At 37.4% G+C, this 19,694-nt stretch overlaps 1 protein-coding gene and 1 long non-coding RNA gene across 25 annotated transcripts in view; one reads left to right on the top strand and one right to left on the bottom strand.

The window, feature by feature from the left end:
* The window catches only part of TNRC6B (trinucleotide repeat containing adaptor 6B), a 132,165-nt gene that overhangs the window by 52,181 nt on the left and 60,290 nt on the right, over positions 1-19,694 (bottom strand). For 12 of the 24 annotated variants that reach the window (XM_077178594.1, XM_077178598.1, XM_077178596.1 and 9 more), the window contains 2 exons: positions 1,004-1,091; positions 436-489 (listed from right to left, as the gene is read on the bottom strand). In XM_077178594.1, coding sequence (XP_077034709.1) covers positions 436-489; positions 1,004-1,091 — 142 coding nt within the window. Of the gene's footprint in view, positions 1-170; positions 246-375; positions 490-1,003; positions 1,092-4,483; positions 4,577-5,928; positions 5,994-6,953; positions 7,060-19,694 lie in introns of those variants that run through there. The other 12 variants (XM_054632330.2, XM_054632334.2, XM_077178602.1 and 9 more) reach the window with 7 other exon arrangements.
* LOC129120052 (uncharacterized) lies at positions 4,754-11,956 on the top strand. The gene is made up of 3 exons (XR_008534175.2): positions 4,754-6,297; positions 10,814-10,991; positions 11,759-11,956. It is a non-coding gene; the product is annotated as an uncharacterized LOC129120052 (long non-coding RNA).

The raw sequence follows: 19,694 nt of genomic DNA, 5'->3' as shown, positions 1-19,694 counted from the left end.
AGGCAGACTTTGAATATGTACATAACACATTATGCTTTGCCACTGGGCACGGTGGAGGAGAGTCTGCCTCCATCTTTTTACTCCCTTCCACAAAATATTAACGTACACTGATGAGATCTCCTGAGCCTTCTCTACTCCAGGAGGAAGAGTCATAACACTCCCAGCCTCACCTCATTTGTCAGATCCTCCAGTCCCTTAATCATCTTAAAGGCATTTTGTTGGACTTGCTCCAGGGTGGTTGCACCTATGCTATACTGGGAAGCCCAAAAAAGATTTTACTGGTAAAAAGTCTGGATAATACCCTAAGAGACTCAAGCTCCTGTTTCAAGTTAATTCCTAGGACAACCTGCCAGACGTTTTGTGCAAAATACAGACCTTCTACTACACCAAGTTTCAAACTTGTTTTCTTAGCAGAACCAATTTTTGGTGACTTACAAATTCTCCACAACTCAGACTTGAACTGGCAGACTTCAGCAGAAGTGCTATTTGCTACAGAAAATGTAAAATGCAAGTAATACTTAGCACAAAACATAAACAGAATCTTCAGTAGTAAATATTTAATATAAACTTCCTTAATGATATTTTTAAAAAAGGATCTTCCTGCTCTAATAAATATTTACTCAGTTTTACTGCAAGAATTACAAAAGCCCATCAGTATCTCAGTCCACAAACACCTCAAACAAGTAGCAGTTGTGTAGAGAAAGATCCAAAGAAGCCATATTAAGTAACTTAAACACTTTATATCAAAAAAATTCTTTCATTTTACATAGCACTCTAAGGAGAAGAAATATCCAAGTAAAACACTTCAGTTCCAGGAAAATGATGCAAAAAAGATTCTTTAAAGAAGCATCACTCTAAGAGTGGTGTCTTTAAAGTGTTTTTAAAGAGCACCACTCTTCAACAATCCGTTTTTAAGTTAAAATACAAAAAAATTTAACATCTTATTACCACCAACACTATTTATGTTTCAGCTGGATAAAAGAATTCAAATATCAAAACCCACCTTCTGAGCAGAGTCCTTCTTTTTCTTATCCTCCTTCTTCCTTTTCTTGTCTTCCATTAACTGTTCTTCCCTTTCTTGCTCCTTCTCTCTGCCAAAACATGAGAAACAATGGTCTGAGTACAATCAAGTTGTGTAAGAGCCACACAGACCATAAACCTCTTCCCTGCAAGAGAGACAGTCAAGTTATCACACTCCTCTTATCATACTTCATTTCTATCTGAGGGTTTCTGTCCAATTGTGATAAGAAAAGCACCTTTCTAGCTCAGTATGGCCACAATCATGCCACATGCTGCATAAAGGAAAATTCCTTTTTTCAGATCAGGTCTGTTATGGCAGTTTCCCACATAAATTAATCACACAGCTGATAATAGAAAATATCTTCAAGGCATTTTGGCCAAAGTACTCCTATAATTGGGTCATGCTATTATTTAACGAAGAGTCTCGTGAATCTTTTCATACGGTAAAAAAATAAAAAGGGAAGTTGTAATTTAATATAAGATAGTTTGGTCTGATACAACATTTATCTTCACAAGGGGAAGAGATTATTCTATTGCCTGTAGCTATGTCACTTGTAAGAGACTAGAAGTGTCACATCAAATCAAACCTATCATTTATTATACAAATCTCTAATTTAATTTCTAGGCTATTGTATCCACCCACAGAATTTTTGTGATGAAACTTGTAATATAAATTACTTTCCAGGGAATCTATTTTTTTCTCACAAGAACATTCTTTCAAAAAAATGAAAAAAAACCAAAAAAACAACCATGCAGCTGCTATTGTTGTCAAGCCATCATCTTGTTGCTATGTTCTGTATTAAATATGAAAGTACCATGGAATAGTTAATTTACTGCATACATACTATTGGCTGAGCTGTTTCTATGGTGAATCACATTTTTGTTAACCAGTTCTCTTCTCCTTATAAAGAAATTTAAGGCCAAATTTCCAGCTTACTTGGAGTAATTTCTTTTTATAGGGAAAGATTAAGACAAAGATCATTAATGTAAAAAGATGATTTGACAGATGAGGAGTAGGATCAGAGACTCTACAAATGGGAACCAACTAACAACTATATCCCACAATCTTTAAGAAGAAAATTTTATAAAAATCAGAACAGTATTAAAAACAAAACCCAAGTTTATAATAGTACTGAACAATTTTTTGTTTTTACACCTAAATCAAAGGACTTTTTTGACCACAGTTTAAAAAAAGAGTTGAGTTAGCTTTGCTGTCATGTTGTACAGACTTTTCCTTGAATTGCATCTATACAGTAAAAGAAATGTCCTTCTTTTCATTTTCACTCATTACTCCAAAGCCAGAGTGCAAAGAGACATTTACACAACTGATTCCTACCAAAGTATTTTGAGATGCTATGTATTAACAGGTTCCTGATTGAGGACTTCCAAGAACTCTCTAAATGACCAAGGTCCTATAAAGAGTAATAAATTACTTAGTGGTTTCCTGAAGCTGGGCTCCCTTTCTTCATGGATGGATAAAATTGGTAAGGGCAAGATGAGTCCTTAGTAACAACATCCTGAAGTTACCACCAAATGCAATTACTACACTTTTTCAGTGAAGCACTGGGGAGCTTAGTGTACTTTGCACTGTCTGTCATAGCATTGAGACAGACGTTTTTATTTTCTTTGAGCCATAGATTGTGAGCAAGATGAAAAAGTTCTCCTGTGACACCCTCATCATTCTACATTGCTACTTTTACTATGTTTACATAGCTTGACAAGATAAAAGTTGTATGTCTTTTGGGCTGCAGCGCATGTTACAACTATACACTATTTCCAAAACACTTTCTTGCAGGAGGCAAATGTTTAAAAAGAAGTTTTAAAGGAGATGTCTCAAAAGAGCTGCTGAAAAATGGTAGGATCAAAATACAAAATGACTTCCATTAAACTGCTTGGCATACAGGCAGCTTTCTACTTAAAAGCACTTTGCTTACTTTTGTGAGCAGATGAGAAGGGAATAGAAAAGAAAGAGAAAAGAACCACATTCACAATCACGGCTGAAACTATAGCTTACAGTGACACGCAGCCTTAAAAGGATTCCAGGACAAAAGATTCATAGCCTGAAAGTAATCACCTAGTTATGGTCTGCCTTTGTGATAAATTTAGGACATGGAGATTGCAATTGCTGCTGCCTTGTTTTTTGATCTATGTGGACTAAGGCTGCAGAGAAACCCTTTTGCTTTGCAGGACAACCTCCCCTTCTGCTTTTTAGTAGAGATTTAATATTCCATTGGGTGCATCCTCAACAACGACAACACAGCAGCAACCAACACTTGGTTTACTTCATTTACCAAAACTTTATTTAGGCTTCAATTCACGTAAGCTCTACTAAGGTGTAAGGGAACTACGTGAACACCACATGTAGGAGACCCCAAAGCTCCTGACAAAGTGCTGAGCGAAACCTCACAAACACGTCAGAGGTACAAAGTTACACTTTCCAAATGACAGAGCAAGAATAGATGCTACAGACACACTAACAACGTACAACCACGGTGAAAGTTCACTGAACTAGAAGGATAAGTATCTTATTGTTATTCTGGGGAACACGAGCGCTACTCTTCGATGCATTTCACTAACATTTGTTTTATGATCGATGATTTTCCTCTTCAGCTGACTGCAAGATACTTGTTGAATACAAGTTTAACTTGCAGTGTTAAATGTTCTGAGAAATTCAACATCGACAAAGCTTTCAATCACCTCCTCGATTTATTCCAGAGATAATGCTGCCCATTAGCATCTCATTAGCCAAAAGACAGTTCTTCCTGGCCTGCTGAAAACTCAGGGTCCATCAGGTGCTTTCCAGTAAACAGCTGCTCACACTGAGGAGATCAACAGGGGGATAAAACCCATCAACTCCAAGCAGAGTGAATTTAGAGTAATACAATGGGGTGTGGTTCCGGGTTTTGTTATGAGCACACTGTAATGGGAACACGGACACACCACAACCCTGAAGAGGAAGTCTGCTAAATAGCAATCAGCAGCCAGCTTTTTAATCTGTTTTTTTTTTTTTTCAAGAAAACATGTGTTGATCTAAAAATATGACCTAATTGCACTTTAAGATCTCCCACAAAATCTTAGAATCAACATAACTAAGAAGTATTTTAAAAGCATATTACAGATTTTAATTCCAAGTATTTAAAGTAAGGCATATTAACAGTTTACAGATTATGAGAAACTGTAAATTGTAATCCAAAACATTATCTTCAGTCTAGAAAAAAGCAAACCCAAATAAACCCAGTATCTATGATGCATTACACCTTATCTATGTTCTTAAAACAACCTCTTCTGGCTAAGTCAAAAGAAATTATTTTAGAGAAAGGAGTTTTTTTTCCACTAGTTAACTAGAGACCTAATAGAAACCAGTTGTGAAGCCCATGTTATCAAAACATCCATTTTAAGGGGAAAAAAAAAAAAAGGCAAAACCAGATATTCAAGAAACGTGTTCTCCCTCAAAACAATTTACCTGTTTTGGAAATTGTTTATTTCCTGTAAAATTCCAATACTAATTTTTCCAGAAAATTCTATTTTAGAGAGTTGTTCTGACAACATGATGGGCTTAAGGCACAGGTAGAGGACAGAAGTTGCCTTCAAAGGCAGCTCTTGCTGTCACAAACTGAACTGTGAGACAAGATGACATAAACATATTGCACACTATCTGCTGCCAACACACTTTGATAGGCAGAGATAAAGCGCCACACAGTATTAGTCTACACAAACCCCATAATCCTCTAAGGTCACCCTCAAACTAAAACTGCACAAAAAAGGTAAACGTGAAATATAAGAAATGAAAACTCCTAGAATGGCACTTAAGTGCATGCAACTCCCAGTTCCTTTCGCAACACCACAGGACAATGGTGTGAGAGTTTCGAAATTCCTCACAGGTGAAGATGCGCACTACCAGTACTGTGAGTCCTCCTCCCTCCTCCTGACCTCACACTTCACCTCATTTCAGTACAGTCAACTTGAGTTAGCTACACTATGACACAGGAGTGGCAATAAACTTCTACAGGTGCACGCTGTTCTTTGTGTTGTGATAAGCATAGGGCAATTTACAAACCTGCTTCCAAATTGTGAGCCAACTTGTGCATCCTCTTTCAGAACACTGGGATTCTGAAACCACACTTGCAGGACCAGAAGCACTTTTCTATCTATATAGCTACCACATCACCTGAACTGCTAAGTCTTCCCTCAAGCCATCAGCCACAACTAGCCAGAACTAAAGGCCTTCACCATAAGCAGAAAATTATTTGCATGCACAGACCACTGTCACTTAGAAGCAAAACCTGAGCTATTAATAACTCTTCCTTACAGATAAGCCTCTAGTGATCCAAAATATCAGACCATAAATATATTTCAAGTCTTTTGGAAACAGCTGGAAAGACTCAAGATTCGATTAAACCAGAAATTTATCCAACAATAAGGTATCCAATATTGGTCAAGATCTGAAGCAAAAGGATTTCAAGTGAACTACAAGCACCTAACTTCTCAACATTGCTGAAAGTTTTCTCGATATTAAGTTATACAGCCTGGATATCAGCAGAATTAGGCATCACACACTGGTGTCTCAGATGTGTTGCAAAACACCTTTTAACAAGCTCAAGTCTAGGTGTAGCTTCCACAACAGAAGCTCCCTTCACTCCATACAGGGACAAAACCTCTTCCAGCAAAGTGAAATGTCTTCAACTGTGCTATCTCATGAACATCTTGCTGCTGGCCACTGGCAAGTGGTTTTCATTTACTTCCATTTTATTTCTCTTCATCAAGCTCTGTCCTTGACCTTCACTTGTTCGGACTTTCTCTGGAACTTAGATGAGTATATGGGAAGCAAATTCAACTCACAGTAATGCATTAAAAAGCATAAAATTATTACAACTAAGGGTCATAAGCAATGAAGAAAAGGCATACTACCAACTCCCAAGTGAGTTCCTTGAGGTGCAAGCCCTTCTTGCTGCAGCAATGAACATTGGCGGCCTACAGCTTCAAAAAGGGATGAAAGCTTTTAAATCATATCAGGAAGCTGGATGTCAGTGACCAAAAATGAAGCAAAATTAAATGCAACACAACTGGAGCATAGAAATCCTTACAGTTTTACTTCACTTTCATTTAATATATCCCACTCAACAGGCATGCTTCATTATTTCAGCAGCATGAGAAGAGTGTGGCATGTACAAACATGCAAGTGTGCTCCAGTGCATTTAAAGAGAACATCAAACAGAAGCAAGATGTAACACAGCATGGAATAAATTCCAGGGCTGACAGACCCTACATTCCTAAAAGGTAAAATTACTTCCACTAGACTAAGCCATGTAAATAAAGAGTTATGATCTTGCTGATCAAAAGAGTCAAAATGGGATTAATATATTTTATTTTAGCAGAAGTTAAAATACTCAACATCACAGTCTTCTTTCTTATTAGGCAATGCTTGCATGCATAGATTAGACAGCCATACAAAATATGCTTACATGGGAGATAGCCATTTTAAAAGTCAGTCTTTAGGCTGAACTGACAAAAATGGAATATGAAATTAATTTAGGCCAAGTGATTTCTGATGTTTATAAGGAAAAACAATTGATACTTCAGAATAGCATTCCTGAAGACCTAGAGTATAAAATCTTTAAAGAGAGGAAAAAAAATTATTTGTTTGCTTGAAGTGAGACAGAAATTCAAAGCATCACTGAAAAACTGCAATACCGATGCAAGGGATAAACTGTGCAGTTCAAAATTGGCCATCTAGGAAAAGGATTATTGTCCCACACTTTCTGAATCTAAGTGAAATCTCGATAGCAGAACTCGGTCCTTCAGAGTATGAAATTTAGACTTTCATATTTGCAACATGCGTAAATAGTATATACACCTTATGTAAGATAAAAAGCCCGTCCTCTCTCTCTCCCAGGGAAAGCTGTGGATTTGATATAAACACAACACATACTCACCATGTATTAAATAAAAGACAGAAAGGGTGTTTTTAGAAGTGCTCTAAAGCAGCATTTTCAAAAGATTATTCCTTTTCAAGAGTAAGCTGCTTTTTCTTCTCTTTGGCTGAAAGCCAGAACAGCGTCAGAGCAAGAACGCTGTGCACTTTACCAGCGTGGCTGGCCCAAGCGATAGGCCTTTATCGCAGCACAGCATCAGCAGCTGGCCACTGCTGGGGATAACAACCAACTCCACACATCAGCAAACTCACTCAGCTCAAAGGACATGTTCTAAGGAATTCTCCTTACCAACTGTTATTACACTTGTTAACAGAGGAAAATTAATTATTTGTCGTGTAGTCTATATATAGAATTTTGTGATGTATCTATATACACCGTTATCTACCTGTATCTTTGTGGTGTGTTCTAGATATATTCTATACGCGAGCATAAAGGGCTCTTTAGAGAGCTGGATGATATAAGCCCTACAGTACAGTAACAAATGCTCACAGAAATTGAGGTTTTTTTTCTCAGCTCTTCAGCAACTAAAGGGGGCAATTTCAGTTTTAAGAGTCACCTCTTCATAAGAAAACCTTGAAATATGTTAAAAAGATAAAAAAGATTTTTAAAAATTCTGTATTTCTTGCTTGCACTCCTTTAAGCAGAATTACTCTTTCCAGCTGTACAATTTCTATCTACTGATATATTAAAAAACTGGCTTCCAGATACAATTTGAAGTTCCTACATGTTAGCCAACTGATAAAAAAAGAAAGCATTAAGAAAATGGAGAGCTACAGCCAAAATTCTAAAATGTAAGAACTGAGCAAGTTTTCTCCCCTACTTCAGGCTTTAAACACTTTGGAGCTCTTGCAGAACTATAATTATTATTTCATAGCATGCACAACCACGCACACCAAAGACACAGGTAAAGTATGTTTAGACAACTGTGAAAAGTGGTAAAATTAGCCCAAGAGTGGCAAAACATGAGGTCAGAAATTTGCCTGTAATTAAGATGTCCTGTAATGTATCCTATCAGGACATCCCTTTGGCAAGACATAGTTCCTTTCAGGACTTTAGGATTTTATGTGATCATCAAAAAGCTTTCTTTTCCTCTACAAACTACTCACACATGTAGAAAGCTGCATTATCTGTGTTTGCCAATAAAAATACCTGTGTCATTCTGACAGCCCCAAGACACAGCACAGACCAGTAAAAGGGTAACAGCTACCAGAATAAAATCAAGGAAGAACCTGTGCCTGCTACAGGGACACAAGTCAGTTATTTCACTGGGAAGAGAGAGCTGGCAATCCTCAAGATCAGTGTCTTCCCTCTATGAGAACCAAACCTGGACACAGTATGTTAAAGATGGACTTCAAAGCATTGAATGCCTTCTCCTGACCCACTGGCTATATCCTTGCTAATACAGCACAGCACATGGCTGGTTTCTTAACAGCAAGGACATCCTGCTGATTCACATTCTACTTTTTCTTTCACAGGACCTTCAGGTGTTGTTTCTGCAGAGCTACAGTCTAATCAGTGGATGTCTAGCCTAGGCTATAGCAGGGCATTCTTTTGACACAGATGTAGTACTTTCCATCCACAACTGTTAAATTTCAAGAGGCTTGTCAGGCCCTTTTCTCCAGCCTACTGTGTTTCCCCTGAATGGCAACCTTAATCTCCAGAGGAGTCAACCATTCAGCCTCATTTGATATCACCTGCAAAGGTGCTGAGGGTTTGTTCCATCCCAACAGAGCACGTTCATTAATACAGATGTTGAACATGAGCAGCACCAGACTGCCCTGCTGCCAGTGCACTTGGCACTGCTAACCAGTACCAGCTCTGTGTCACCAGCTGGAAATGCAGCTCTGGAATACTTCCTCTAAAAAATGTATTAGCATAGAACAAAAACATAGCTCTGTACTTAGTGGTCCAGTGAGCAGGAAACTAATTACTGACACATCCTCTGCAGAAGGACTGCAGCAGGTAGCTAAATGAGCTACCCTCCACTCCAGGTCTGCACCAGGACACCGCTGCATTCAGCAGCCCAGATCACTTGCACAAGTGAGGCTCAAACCTCTCCTGGCAGCTTTGCCAATGTCTTACTGGGGCTTTGAACGTGTTACAAACTGGGACACCAGTATTACTGCCACCTTAATAGTGCATTCTCGTAGATATGTATGAGAAGTGCTATTAAAATAATACTATTAATACAACTGCAGTTAAAAATGAAATGCTAACTCCTGCCTACAGCATAAATTTGATTTTAACAAAAGAGCTCCGTACTTTCTTAGAGTACAAAGTTCTATTCTTAAATGCCAAGAAAAGAATTATTTTTCAACACTACAAAAGTCACAGGAAATTTATTTATTTCCCATAGTAAGGTAACTATGCCACAGTGCACACAACAATTATGACACTTGTTTTAATGTCAGAATGTGACATTTCAGAAAAGAATACTGAATAAGTATAATACAGTTTAATCAAATGAAACGCTTTCTGCCAGAACATCATTTGTGGCACCAGCAGAGGCTGCACAGACAGTAAAAAACTGGATTATACAGAATCTTTAACAAGCAGTTACATTTATTTTAAACTTTGACATTTATATATATTTGTGCTTCTCAGTCAATAAAACCCTAGGACCTAAAAGCCATCCTGGTAAAGATCCAGACTATCTACAGATAAAGAACAGACTTGTAGGGGAAGGGGAAAATAAAGAAAACATCAGACAACATTATTACAGTGTTACTTGCTGCACTTTTTAACACACTTGAAAATACTGGAGGCTTTCTTAACATTCATGACATGGCACTTCAGATCAAGAAAAAAATTAAAATATAAATATCAGTGAAGCAGTTTCTATTTAGTGACTATTGAATTACTGGGAAAAAATCCCTCACCAAACCAAGCCAAGCCACAGTCATACTGCTTACAGGCAGCTTCTACTGAACGGCAAGATGCTTGAATTCTACCTGCATGGGGATATTATAAGGATACCCTCACAGTTGCATAGTGGTGTAATTTACATTTCATTTTGGAAGGGATCTGACTGCTTACTTTTATTCAGTTTCCAAAGAAACACTCTAAATTTATATGCTAACAAAAACCAAAACACTTTATGCAAGTTAATAGTCTGACAAGCACATTACATACCTCCAGATCTGTGTAATATTATAAAATTTTCCACATACAGTGCTTCAGGGCACTGTAGTAATGAAAATAACATTTATCAAACTGTAAGTCATTATTTTAATTATACTAAATCAGAATACTAAAGGTAGAATTTATTTAATTTTATCAGTGTGAAGTTAAGAACAAGGCTTTCCACACTAAGTTATTATTCTTTGGTTGTAGGTCAAAGTGGAAGAACCAGCAAGTTAAGGTTGTTTTTTAAATGTATTAGAAGTTCAAACAACTCTGTACAGCTTGCTCAGATTTTCTTGGCAAAGGTATTAAGGTTTGTATTTTCCACTCCATTTATTACCTGAGGCAATATTTATTTTTAACAGGTAAGAAAATTCATTCAGTTACTTGCTGCAAATATTCAGTTACAAACTTCCAGGCCTGTCATGATCCATACCAGGAAGTCTAAGTTAAAGGCAGAAGCAAGTAACAGATTTTCCAGCTCTGGAAAATGCTGTAGAAATCTCAACAAATTACTCTATCATGGAACAAATCTACCTAAATCTATGTTCAGCATATTCAGCTGAAGCCAGGCAGGTAAATTCTTGATATTCCATTACTACAAGGCACGCTCCATAAATTAAGGCTTATAACTAGGGTCATATAAAGCATGGGGGTTTAAATAACTGCTGTTCTTCAAGACTACAAACCATTGTTTATCCTCAGTAGGGACAAACACTGTTCCTCTTCATCCTTAGGCCAGCTGAGCTGAGAGCTGAAGCAGGACTAAAGACAAGTAAAAAGCCCCCAGGAACAAGCTGTCCAGCCAGACTGCAATAAAGCAGGACAAAGATCCAGGTGCTTTCAATTTGAATTCACTGTACTGCACTGGCATAAACTGGCACTTACATTCAGCTATGCCTCACACTTCACTGGGTAAGCTACTCACCTTGCTGAAGTGCTTCAAATAAAAGTTGTGATGCCCCTTGTTGTAAACCACACCTATGTGTTTTGTGCAATGAATAAAATGCAGATATAGCACTGTGTAGGAAATAAAAAAATAAAGGAAATAAAAAACCCTGTATTTGCATGCGTGAAGCATGGCAAATAACTATTTAATGTTATTGTGCCTTATATAATTAGGTAAATGTCTAGCCGGCTCAGTCTTGAAACAGATGTATACTTTTCAAAAGTTCCTCACTATCTTGTAATTTTAATGACAGTATGTAATCATAACCTTCCTCTGTCAGTTGAGGAAAAAACCTCACAAGTGACTGAGATTTATATTATTATGCAATAGTCAAATACAAGATGCTATAAGAGCTGACTATCAATCTTGACAATCACAAAGCTCAAATACAGACAATATTCAGTCTGAAAAAAGAACTTGTTTACCAGCTGAGTATCATGGATTAGTGAGCTCTTAGAATGCAATAAAGATTATATACAGTGAAGTTGCAGTTAAGCACGGTGCATACTCAACTCAAATGAGAGAGATCTGTAACAGGCAAAATCCAGTCTGGTCTGTGACCAGATAACACACGCTCAAGTTCTCATGTTGACTCTGAAATGCAACTGTCACATCCACTCCCTTCTCACCCTCTGCCCCCGTTAACGATCTGTTTCCTTAAGAAATACCTGCTATGTTTAGCAGCTCAGTAAAGTTGTGTGTGTTTGTTCACTTTTTACCTTTTTTTCCTCAGAATGGACTTGGGGGAGGAAAGGATGGCATTTAATAACACATGCTGCAAAACAGAGCTTTCCCAGGATATGTAACAAAACAAGAGACTGCACGACCTGCTCAAGGTTACAGAATGACTCCATTGCTCACTCTGAATTCAAAACTGGTATCCTTCTGACTCCTCCTGCATTTTCACTAATAAAATAATACCACTACTGAACACTTGCAGAGTTCCTTTCATCACAGGATGTCAAAGGCCTCTATAAATATTAATTAAGCATTGCAACAACACTAAGACGTATGTAAAACTTAATTCCGCACATGAGTAAACCCAAGCAAAGAATAAATAACTATGTTCAAAGCCACAGGACAAGTCAGCAGTAGGGAGAGAAACGGCTCTTGCCATTAAGGAACACTCCATTAGAAACAAGGACATAATTAATACCTCAAATGTGATGTGAAGAGCCCTTGATCACCAATACATTACTATAAAACCTGGTCATGTGCAATCCTGCAAAGACCACACTAAATTTCTGGCAGCATTCTTAGACATTAACTCTCTCTTCCTCCAAACACAGCAAACAGTTCTCATGAGACTTTTTAAAAAAATCTGTGTTTTTTGTTTGGCAACTTTCCTTAGTGAAGATAAGTACGAGTATGATATTCTTTGGCAAATTAAAATTACCCAGTGATATTGAGCTCAGATACAATTCAAATACGAATTCAGAGGTCACAACTGCAAGTAAGCTACTTCTTAACATTCAATCATGAACTCCAGTAATTAAGGAAGCAAAATGCCAGGGTTTTTTTTTGAGAACTCAATGTCCATTCTCTAAAGAAATAACCACAAGTCCAATAAAGTATACTGCTTTTACAAACTATAATGGAGTCATCACTTGAGTGAGTACTCAGTGATCTTATAACTTGAGATAACATGTCCACATCTGACCTGCGACAAACATGACTCTTTTGCAATTGTTTTCTTTTTGTAATAACTGAACTACAAGAAATCAATCCAAAACACTGATAGTTTTACTGTGAAAGCCACCATAATAAAACATATGCGAGTTAATTGCTTCTATGTACTGCCACATTTGCAGACTTTAATGACAGAAGTGAAATTAATTTTTGTATTTCTTATAATTGTTGTTATCCTACTGAAAAACCCCAAGATGACCAGCTCTAAACTCCTGTTAAAAACTCACTTTAAATTCAGTTTAATTTTCATTACTCATTTTTTCCCCTGAAAGAAAAGAGAATCTGACATTAATGTCAGCAAAAAATACTTCTGCTTTGGAGAAAGACAAAACAAGTAGTGCTAAAAATATTTGCAGATTCACTTTGCAGTGAACTCTGTATGAGAAAAGGAGACTGTTGTTGCAATGTTAACGAAGAAGTTAAATGAAAAATTATGTAATTCAGATGTCACCCCAACAGACCTTCAGGTTTTTCATGGGTTATTATTTTTAAAAATATTCTTAATAGTTCAACAACCAAGTTTCCTTTGCATCAAAATAACAAGATTCAGTGAAGGCTGACAAAGAATTAGTTGGCCGAATGGAAAACAGGTTTGTGTTTTGTGTTTTACATAACAAAGTATGCTTTTCATTTGGCTACCGAATGACTGCCTGGACATGGTGTTTTGGATTTTTTCACCCTTTCAACAGGACAATCTGGCAGCAGAAACTTAAGTCTCTGGGCAATAAAGGTGTGTATCACCCTTAAAACTTTATCTCAAGTTCTCCTATAGCACAAAACCAGAGAGCAATTCAGCATTATATCTGGTACACAGCTTTCATCACACAAAGCATTTTTTCCTACTCATTACATGGGACAACAGCTCCTTAACATAGTTTATGTTATCATTCAAGCATTATGCCTTCAACAGAGGACTGATGAAATTTAAAATTGGCTTCAATAAATGGCCTTCCACCCCCACTAATTCTTCAAAAACCAACAGCCCAAAGTGCTGAGTTTTCCTGAGTTAAACTAATCACCCAATCCTCAACAAAAAAGTCTTGAAGAGTCTAATCAACTCACTGCCACTTAGAAGTAAGACCAAGTTCAAGATCAAATACTGCTGAGATGTATCCCAACATATCTGGAAACCAAGAGGGAGCAGCCTCTCAGTCTGCAGCTACAGAAGCTTTACTGACAGTGATGGTATCATGTGCCCTCCAAACAAACAGACCTACTACAGACAACCATTACACATGTAGCTCTCCATGTCTGGAAAAGCACAGATATGTGATTTTAGCCAGTACTCAGTGGAGTTTCATTACCTTCACAAAGCTGCTGATCCCCAGCTTTTATCTAGTAAGGGATATCCTGTGCAAAATGTCTAATTATGTTGCAGCATTTTCTCACACTTTTTTGAGTCAGTCTAAGTCATGGAGGACTGCACGTATACAAAGAAAGGACTTACAACTATACTGTTACAGACCATGGTTGTAGTAGGGTCATCGAGATTCCACTGCAGACTAAATAAGGTCAGGATTCCCTGTGCCAGTAGTAAAGAGATACAGTATTTACTGTATCAATAAATCACTCTATTTTATAAAGCTACTATTCAATATTTGTTGTCTATAGATAACCACAGGTGATAAAAACCTAAAATCTGGTGAAACAGCAATGTAAACTGCAAGCCAGGTGTTTCAGAGTGAAAACCAAAAAGCTTAAATACATTTACCACTCTAGGTGTATAATTAAAATACCGTTCTGTCATACATCAACTCTGGCATGCATTTCAAGGTTTCTTTACAATATGAAAACAGATATAAACTTCCTCCTTCCCCACTTTTGTATGAAGATTTAAACACTGATAAAAGTTACCTTGATAAATTCAATCCCATAAACCATGTCCTTCAAATGGCTTTTAGAATCAGATGCACTGCACCATTCACAGGATGGAGCAATATTTGTAAGAGGCACACGACACTGATGAAGTGAGTCATTTTGCTAATACACCATGCCCTCTGCTTGTTTGGGAGCTTGCACCTGCTGTTAAAAGGCTGCCAGGCAGGGATCAGATCTCATTAGATCCTCAATGAGGATGACAGACTGCACGCCCTGCTCAAGAAACTAGGTAAATCACAAGGGAATTAAAGTCTTCTCTTTGCTGCACTGCTACAGACTTTCTAAAGGCCAAAGCATGAGACTTACTCCTAAAATGTAAGTGAATAAATGGAAGGTGTGGCTCTTACTAAGAAATTTGATACACACTCAAACACTGAAGAAAAGTGAACTTCATTCTGCTGAGTTAGCTCAAAATAAAGAGATATGCTAGACTTGACATCTACTTCTAAAGCACCAAGATCTCGGGGGCACTGAAAAATGACTGTGTTTGATGCTTAGGTTATATGGTAAGCACAGAGATTCTTTGCAGAGCCTGATGTGGAAGCATTTCATCCCCAGAGGCTGCTTCTCACCCTTCTTACTGCAACCAGCTGGCCCATCCTCTTCACTAGTCATTTTTCATTCAAAAATGAGATCAATAAATTATTCAAAACATCACAACTCCATACTCCATGTCATGACTCGTGCCTTATTAAGATGTAATCTGAAATTATTCATTGGCATGCTGAATGAAAACGAGAGAATTATAAAGACTCTGTGCAGGAAATGGGAAAAATGAAAACAACACAGAAGAAGTGCAAGATGTGACTTGTTTTGAACTGTAAGAAACAAAAAATCCTTCCTTGTGAAACTACTCAAGCAGCCAAAAAATTCAAAGCCTTTCCAAACTCATTATATGTCCTCATATAATCACTGGAGTTTTGAGGACAAAGATTTGATTCTGGCATTCTAAGAAAATGATTACCTGAGATCTCAGAATAGCATAAAGAACCAAATACTCTCACCAAGGCATGCAGCATCTACAAGCACCACTTGCACTCTCAATATCTATAACCTTATTTCTGTCTCTCCTCAACTGCAAATTCAGCACTCATATGCAATGCTGATCACTCTTCCCAGTTAACAGCATCACATCAAAACTCTGTAATCTACTGGTCTGCTGTTTGCACCGGATACTGTAAAAAACAGTGGAAAAGATACAGACCACCAAAACATAATGGTAAGTATAAGTGGCATTACTATACATATCCTTAAATTTCAAAGACTCAAAATTGCTGCAGTGCTTTTGAAGAACACCAGATTTGACATTAGCTATGCACCCTTCTCGCCCTGTGATGAACAAATTTTCTAACAATAATTCTAAAGGCCAACATTAAATTCCTAAGCATATTGTATCGTACATCTACATGTTAAGATATGACTGAGTATGTAGCAAGGAAAATTCCTTCTATTTTAGCAACCTCCTAGGAAAACTTTCACAGTGGAATTCAGAAAGCAAATAAATATCAGTAAAGAAAAAAATCCCACCTCTTTCTCACATGCATACAAGTACACCTTATGTGTACATAATGTACAGCAATGTAGAAATGCCTCACTCTTTGAAGGTTTTTAAGCTGTAATTTCTCCTCATGTTCTTGGCAAGCTATGTTTGGAAAGGTAAGACAGCTGTCAGTATGCCACAGAAAGCATTATCAGGAAGGATATTACACGTTCACTCAAGAGCTTTGTAAGGCCACAGAAAACTGTGACTACCTGATGATAAACACATTTCTAAAGAGACCACTCCAAGGATAAATCAAGTTAACACCACAGTTACCACTAGAAATACCACTGCTTAGTCAAATGTTTTTTCTAAAAGAATTAAAGCAGGAAGTTACTAGAATCCAAGGAACAAAACCATCACAAGTAGCAGCCAGTGCATTACATTAAAGTTCTGCCACCCTAAATCACACATCTTCCTGACTGAGATAGGAAAACACAGGCCTGTGTTCAACACTGTAGTGCCCACCTTCCCCATTACCTGTGCAGACAGCCTGAGACACCCATACAGGGTACCTTAGAGAACTGTAGAAATGTCTCTTCTTCACTTCAAAAAGACTGTAAGAGGGAGGAGAACAGCATTCTGCAGGCCACATAATCCTACCTGTTCAACAGTTTATTTTAAATTAAGTAGCCACAACAGTTATGAGGCAGAAGCAAAATAAGTTCTAGAAAATAGTCCATTAATAAGCAGAGATGATTGCCACCTCTCACAGTCACTAATCTGGTAGGCTATTTTTGATTAATCTATTTTTATAGTCCTGATACTGTGCACCAATCTCTAGCTGCATTTTTTTTGTTTAAAAAGTTAACTGTATTTCATGCCTTCTAGAAATAAAGCACAGATTAAACCACCTAGTCTAGACATGCAACTCTTATTAATTGCTAAATAAACAATCATTTCCTTATTTCTTAAGCAATGACATTAGAAAGTTTAAGTGAAAAGTGTTCACTGTATCCTCAGGCATTTGTCTAAACTAAGGGTAGTCTCCCACCAGGAAAGAGTTTCTTTTAACTATGGCTGCAATTTTTATGGAATTGGTGCCTGCCCAATCTCAGCAGTCAGTCATCTGAGAGCTTTTCCTATTTGCATTGAGTGCAGTAGACAAGATTTCTGAAATCTTGATTGAGGGTTCTCATTCCTTGTCTCTTTCCAGGAATTATAATTTACAGCTTAAGTGATGAATTTTACTTGCTGCTTAAGCCATTCACAGATAGAGTACCAGATCCATTTCTAACTTCAAGCCCATGTAAGTATCTCCTGCTTTTGAATACAGTAGTTTAAGATAACTTACAAAATTTTTCAAAATATTAAATAATCAATGAGGACTGAATACACATCTTGCTTACAAAAATCAGTGTCCATTCACACTCAAAAAGATGGAAACATTTTATAACTAACTACACATTACTATTAAAGAAGAAATTTCTCTTGTAAACCAAGCCAGCTCTAGAATATCTCTATTCCAGAAAGGTTGCATTCCTTCACAAGATGGAAATTCTCGTCAAAAAATTGTTTCAACATACAAAAATTCTAAGATGACAGGAACTTGCAGACCACGTACAACATGGCTATGGATAATCATCCAGGCATGGCCACTCTCTTTGTCTGTTACAGAAGAGGGAAATTCTAAAGTAAGATGTAATCCAGAAAAGAATCCAGAATGAGGAAACTACTGAACTGCCACCTCAGAGATTACAAAAGAACATGACCACAATGGTACACAGAAAATAAAAATGTTAAGTTACAAGAGAAAAAGTGAGGTAAAAATTATAGTAATATAAATGAAATTCTAGTATTTAGCATATTTTTGAAGTACCAAGATTAAGCTGATTTGTCTTGTTAAACTCTCCATCCAAGTAGTGTTTGCTACTTTTAGGTTACTTTTTGCCTTGTTGCACTAGACAAGATTATTTTTAATCAAAACCAGACATTTCTCATGTTCAGTGATGTCAAAGAAATAAATGCATAAAACTCACAGACTATAATCTTCAAAGAGTAACAGAAATTCTTTACTTCTGAGTGGTTAGAAGTGTACACGCTTTTTCAGCATCAGTCCTAACAGAAACAGCTAAATCGGAAAAGCATTCAGCACACAGATCCACCTAAGTTCGGCATCTTTCCAGTAATGAATGTAATTCTGACCTCTGCTGACAGAAGATCTGAAGACTCCTATCTTTAATTAACAACTACCCCTTCCTATCTAAATGTCACAAGTGTGCAACACAGCAGTTTCCTTTTTTTAGGCACTAGACAAAAGCAGTGTATGATCATGACACAGATGTCAGATATTCACTGTTCCACAAAACACGGCACTTCTAATCTAGTCACTTAAACCTTCTCTCGATCCTCTTTAAGAAAGGTAACTCTGCATAAAGATAGGTCAACTCTTTGCTGCTATATAAAGTTGAAGGTCAAAATACGTAAGCTGATGTGGGAGACTACTTCCTGCTGAAAGAAAAGCCCTTTAAACACTAGAACCTCAAATCTAATTTGTCAGCTTATTGATGTTTCCATGCGTACCACCAGTGCAAAGCACCTGTCTTTCTGTGAAACCACTGTTTTGGATAAATGGTTAATGCTACCTAGCAGAAAATTAGCATGACCTTATAGTAGAAGTAATACAGAATTCAGTCACTTATGTAAGCATTTAAAATTCCAAATTTTAGGTGAAAGACCAGACCTTCAGCTTTAATCAAATCTATCTGCTAAGCTGGAGGTGCCAACTGGACTTATGGTTATCAGTAAATGTGACCTACACTTGACTGACCTAAATGGGGAAGTGCACCAAGTAAGAGTCACCCAACTTTTTCTTATGCCCTTTCTAAAGAGTATAAAAGAGAAAAAAATACATTTGGCTTCACTGGAAACATTTTTAGTTAAACCAGCCCTTTATATGCTTACACTTAACTAACATCTTTTAACGAGAGAGTGGGGTAAACTTTATTCAGCCACTGAAGCTATGCTACTTAAATTAAGGGGCAACACAGCTCATAATGAAACAAGCTCATCTGGGTGTCCCACTCACCACTGCAGAATCTAGCCCATAACACTGTTACTGGTGATGACTGGGTAGCAACCCCGAACTCAGCAACTCATCACTAGATGGCTACAGTATTTCTGGAAGACCGGCTGGGAAGAACTATGCAGTTAACTTACAGTATATTACCAGCTGTAATAGGTGAATAAAGCAAGACCTGCCACAACAAAATCTACCTCTGAAGTGGTCCAGGCTTATGCAACAAACCTGACAAACCCAGTTTAAATGTCTTCTGAAGCCACAGCCGAAGGCAAGTGGGACTTGTAAACATTCAAACAGCTGAAACCAAAAGGGAAACTCAAAGGATTTTCCACGGGGCTTGGTTTGGAGCAAGTGGTTGTGTGGCACTTGGCCGCTCATTGGGTTTAAACCACGACAGTGCATAAAAAAGAGGGTGAGAAAAAAGCAGACCACTGTAATACTCAAATTAATTATTCTGATTTTCATTAACTATCAATGAAATTTTTAGATGCATCCTCAAATTGCACACCACTCAGAGTCAATTCTTTCCAAAGAATGAGG

The sequence above is a fragment of the Agelaius phoeniceus genome, chromosome 5 (genome assembly GCF_051311805.1).
Source record: "Agelaius phoeniceus isolate bAgePho1 chromosome 5, bAgePho1.hap1, whole genome shotgun sequence".
Classification (NCBI taxonomy): Eukaryota; Metazoa; Chordata; class Aves; order Passeriformes; family Icteridae; genus Agelaius; species Agelaius phoeniceus.
Note: the sequence above shows the minus strand (reverse complement) of the source record. Positions and strands in the feature narration are given on the sequence as shown.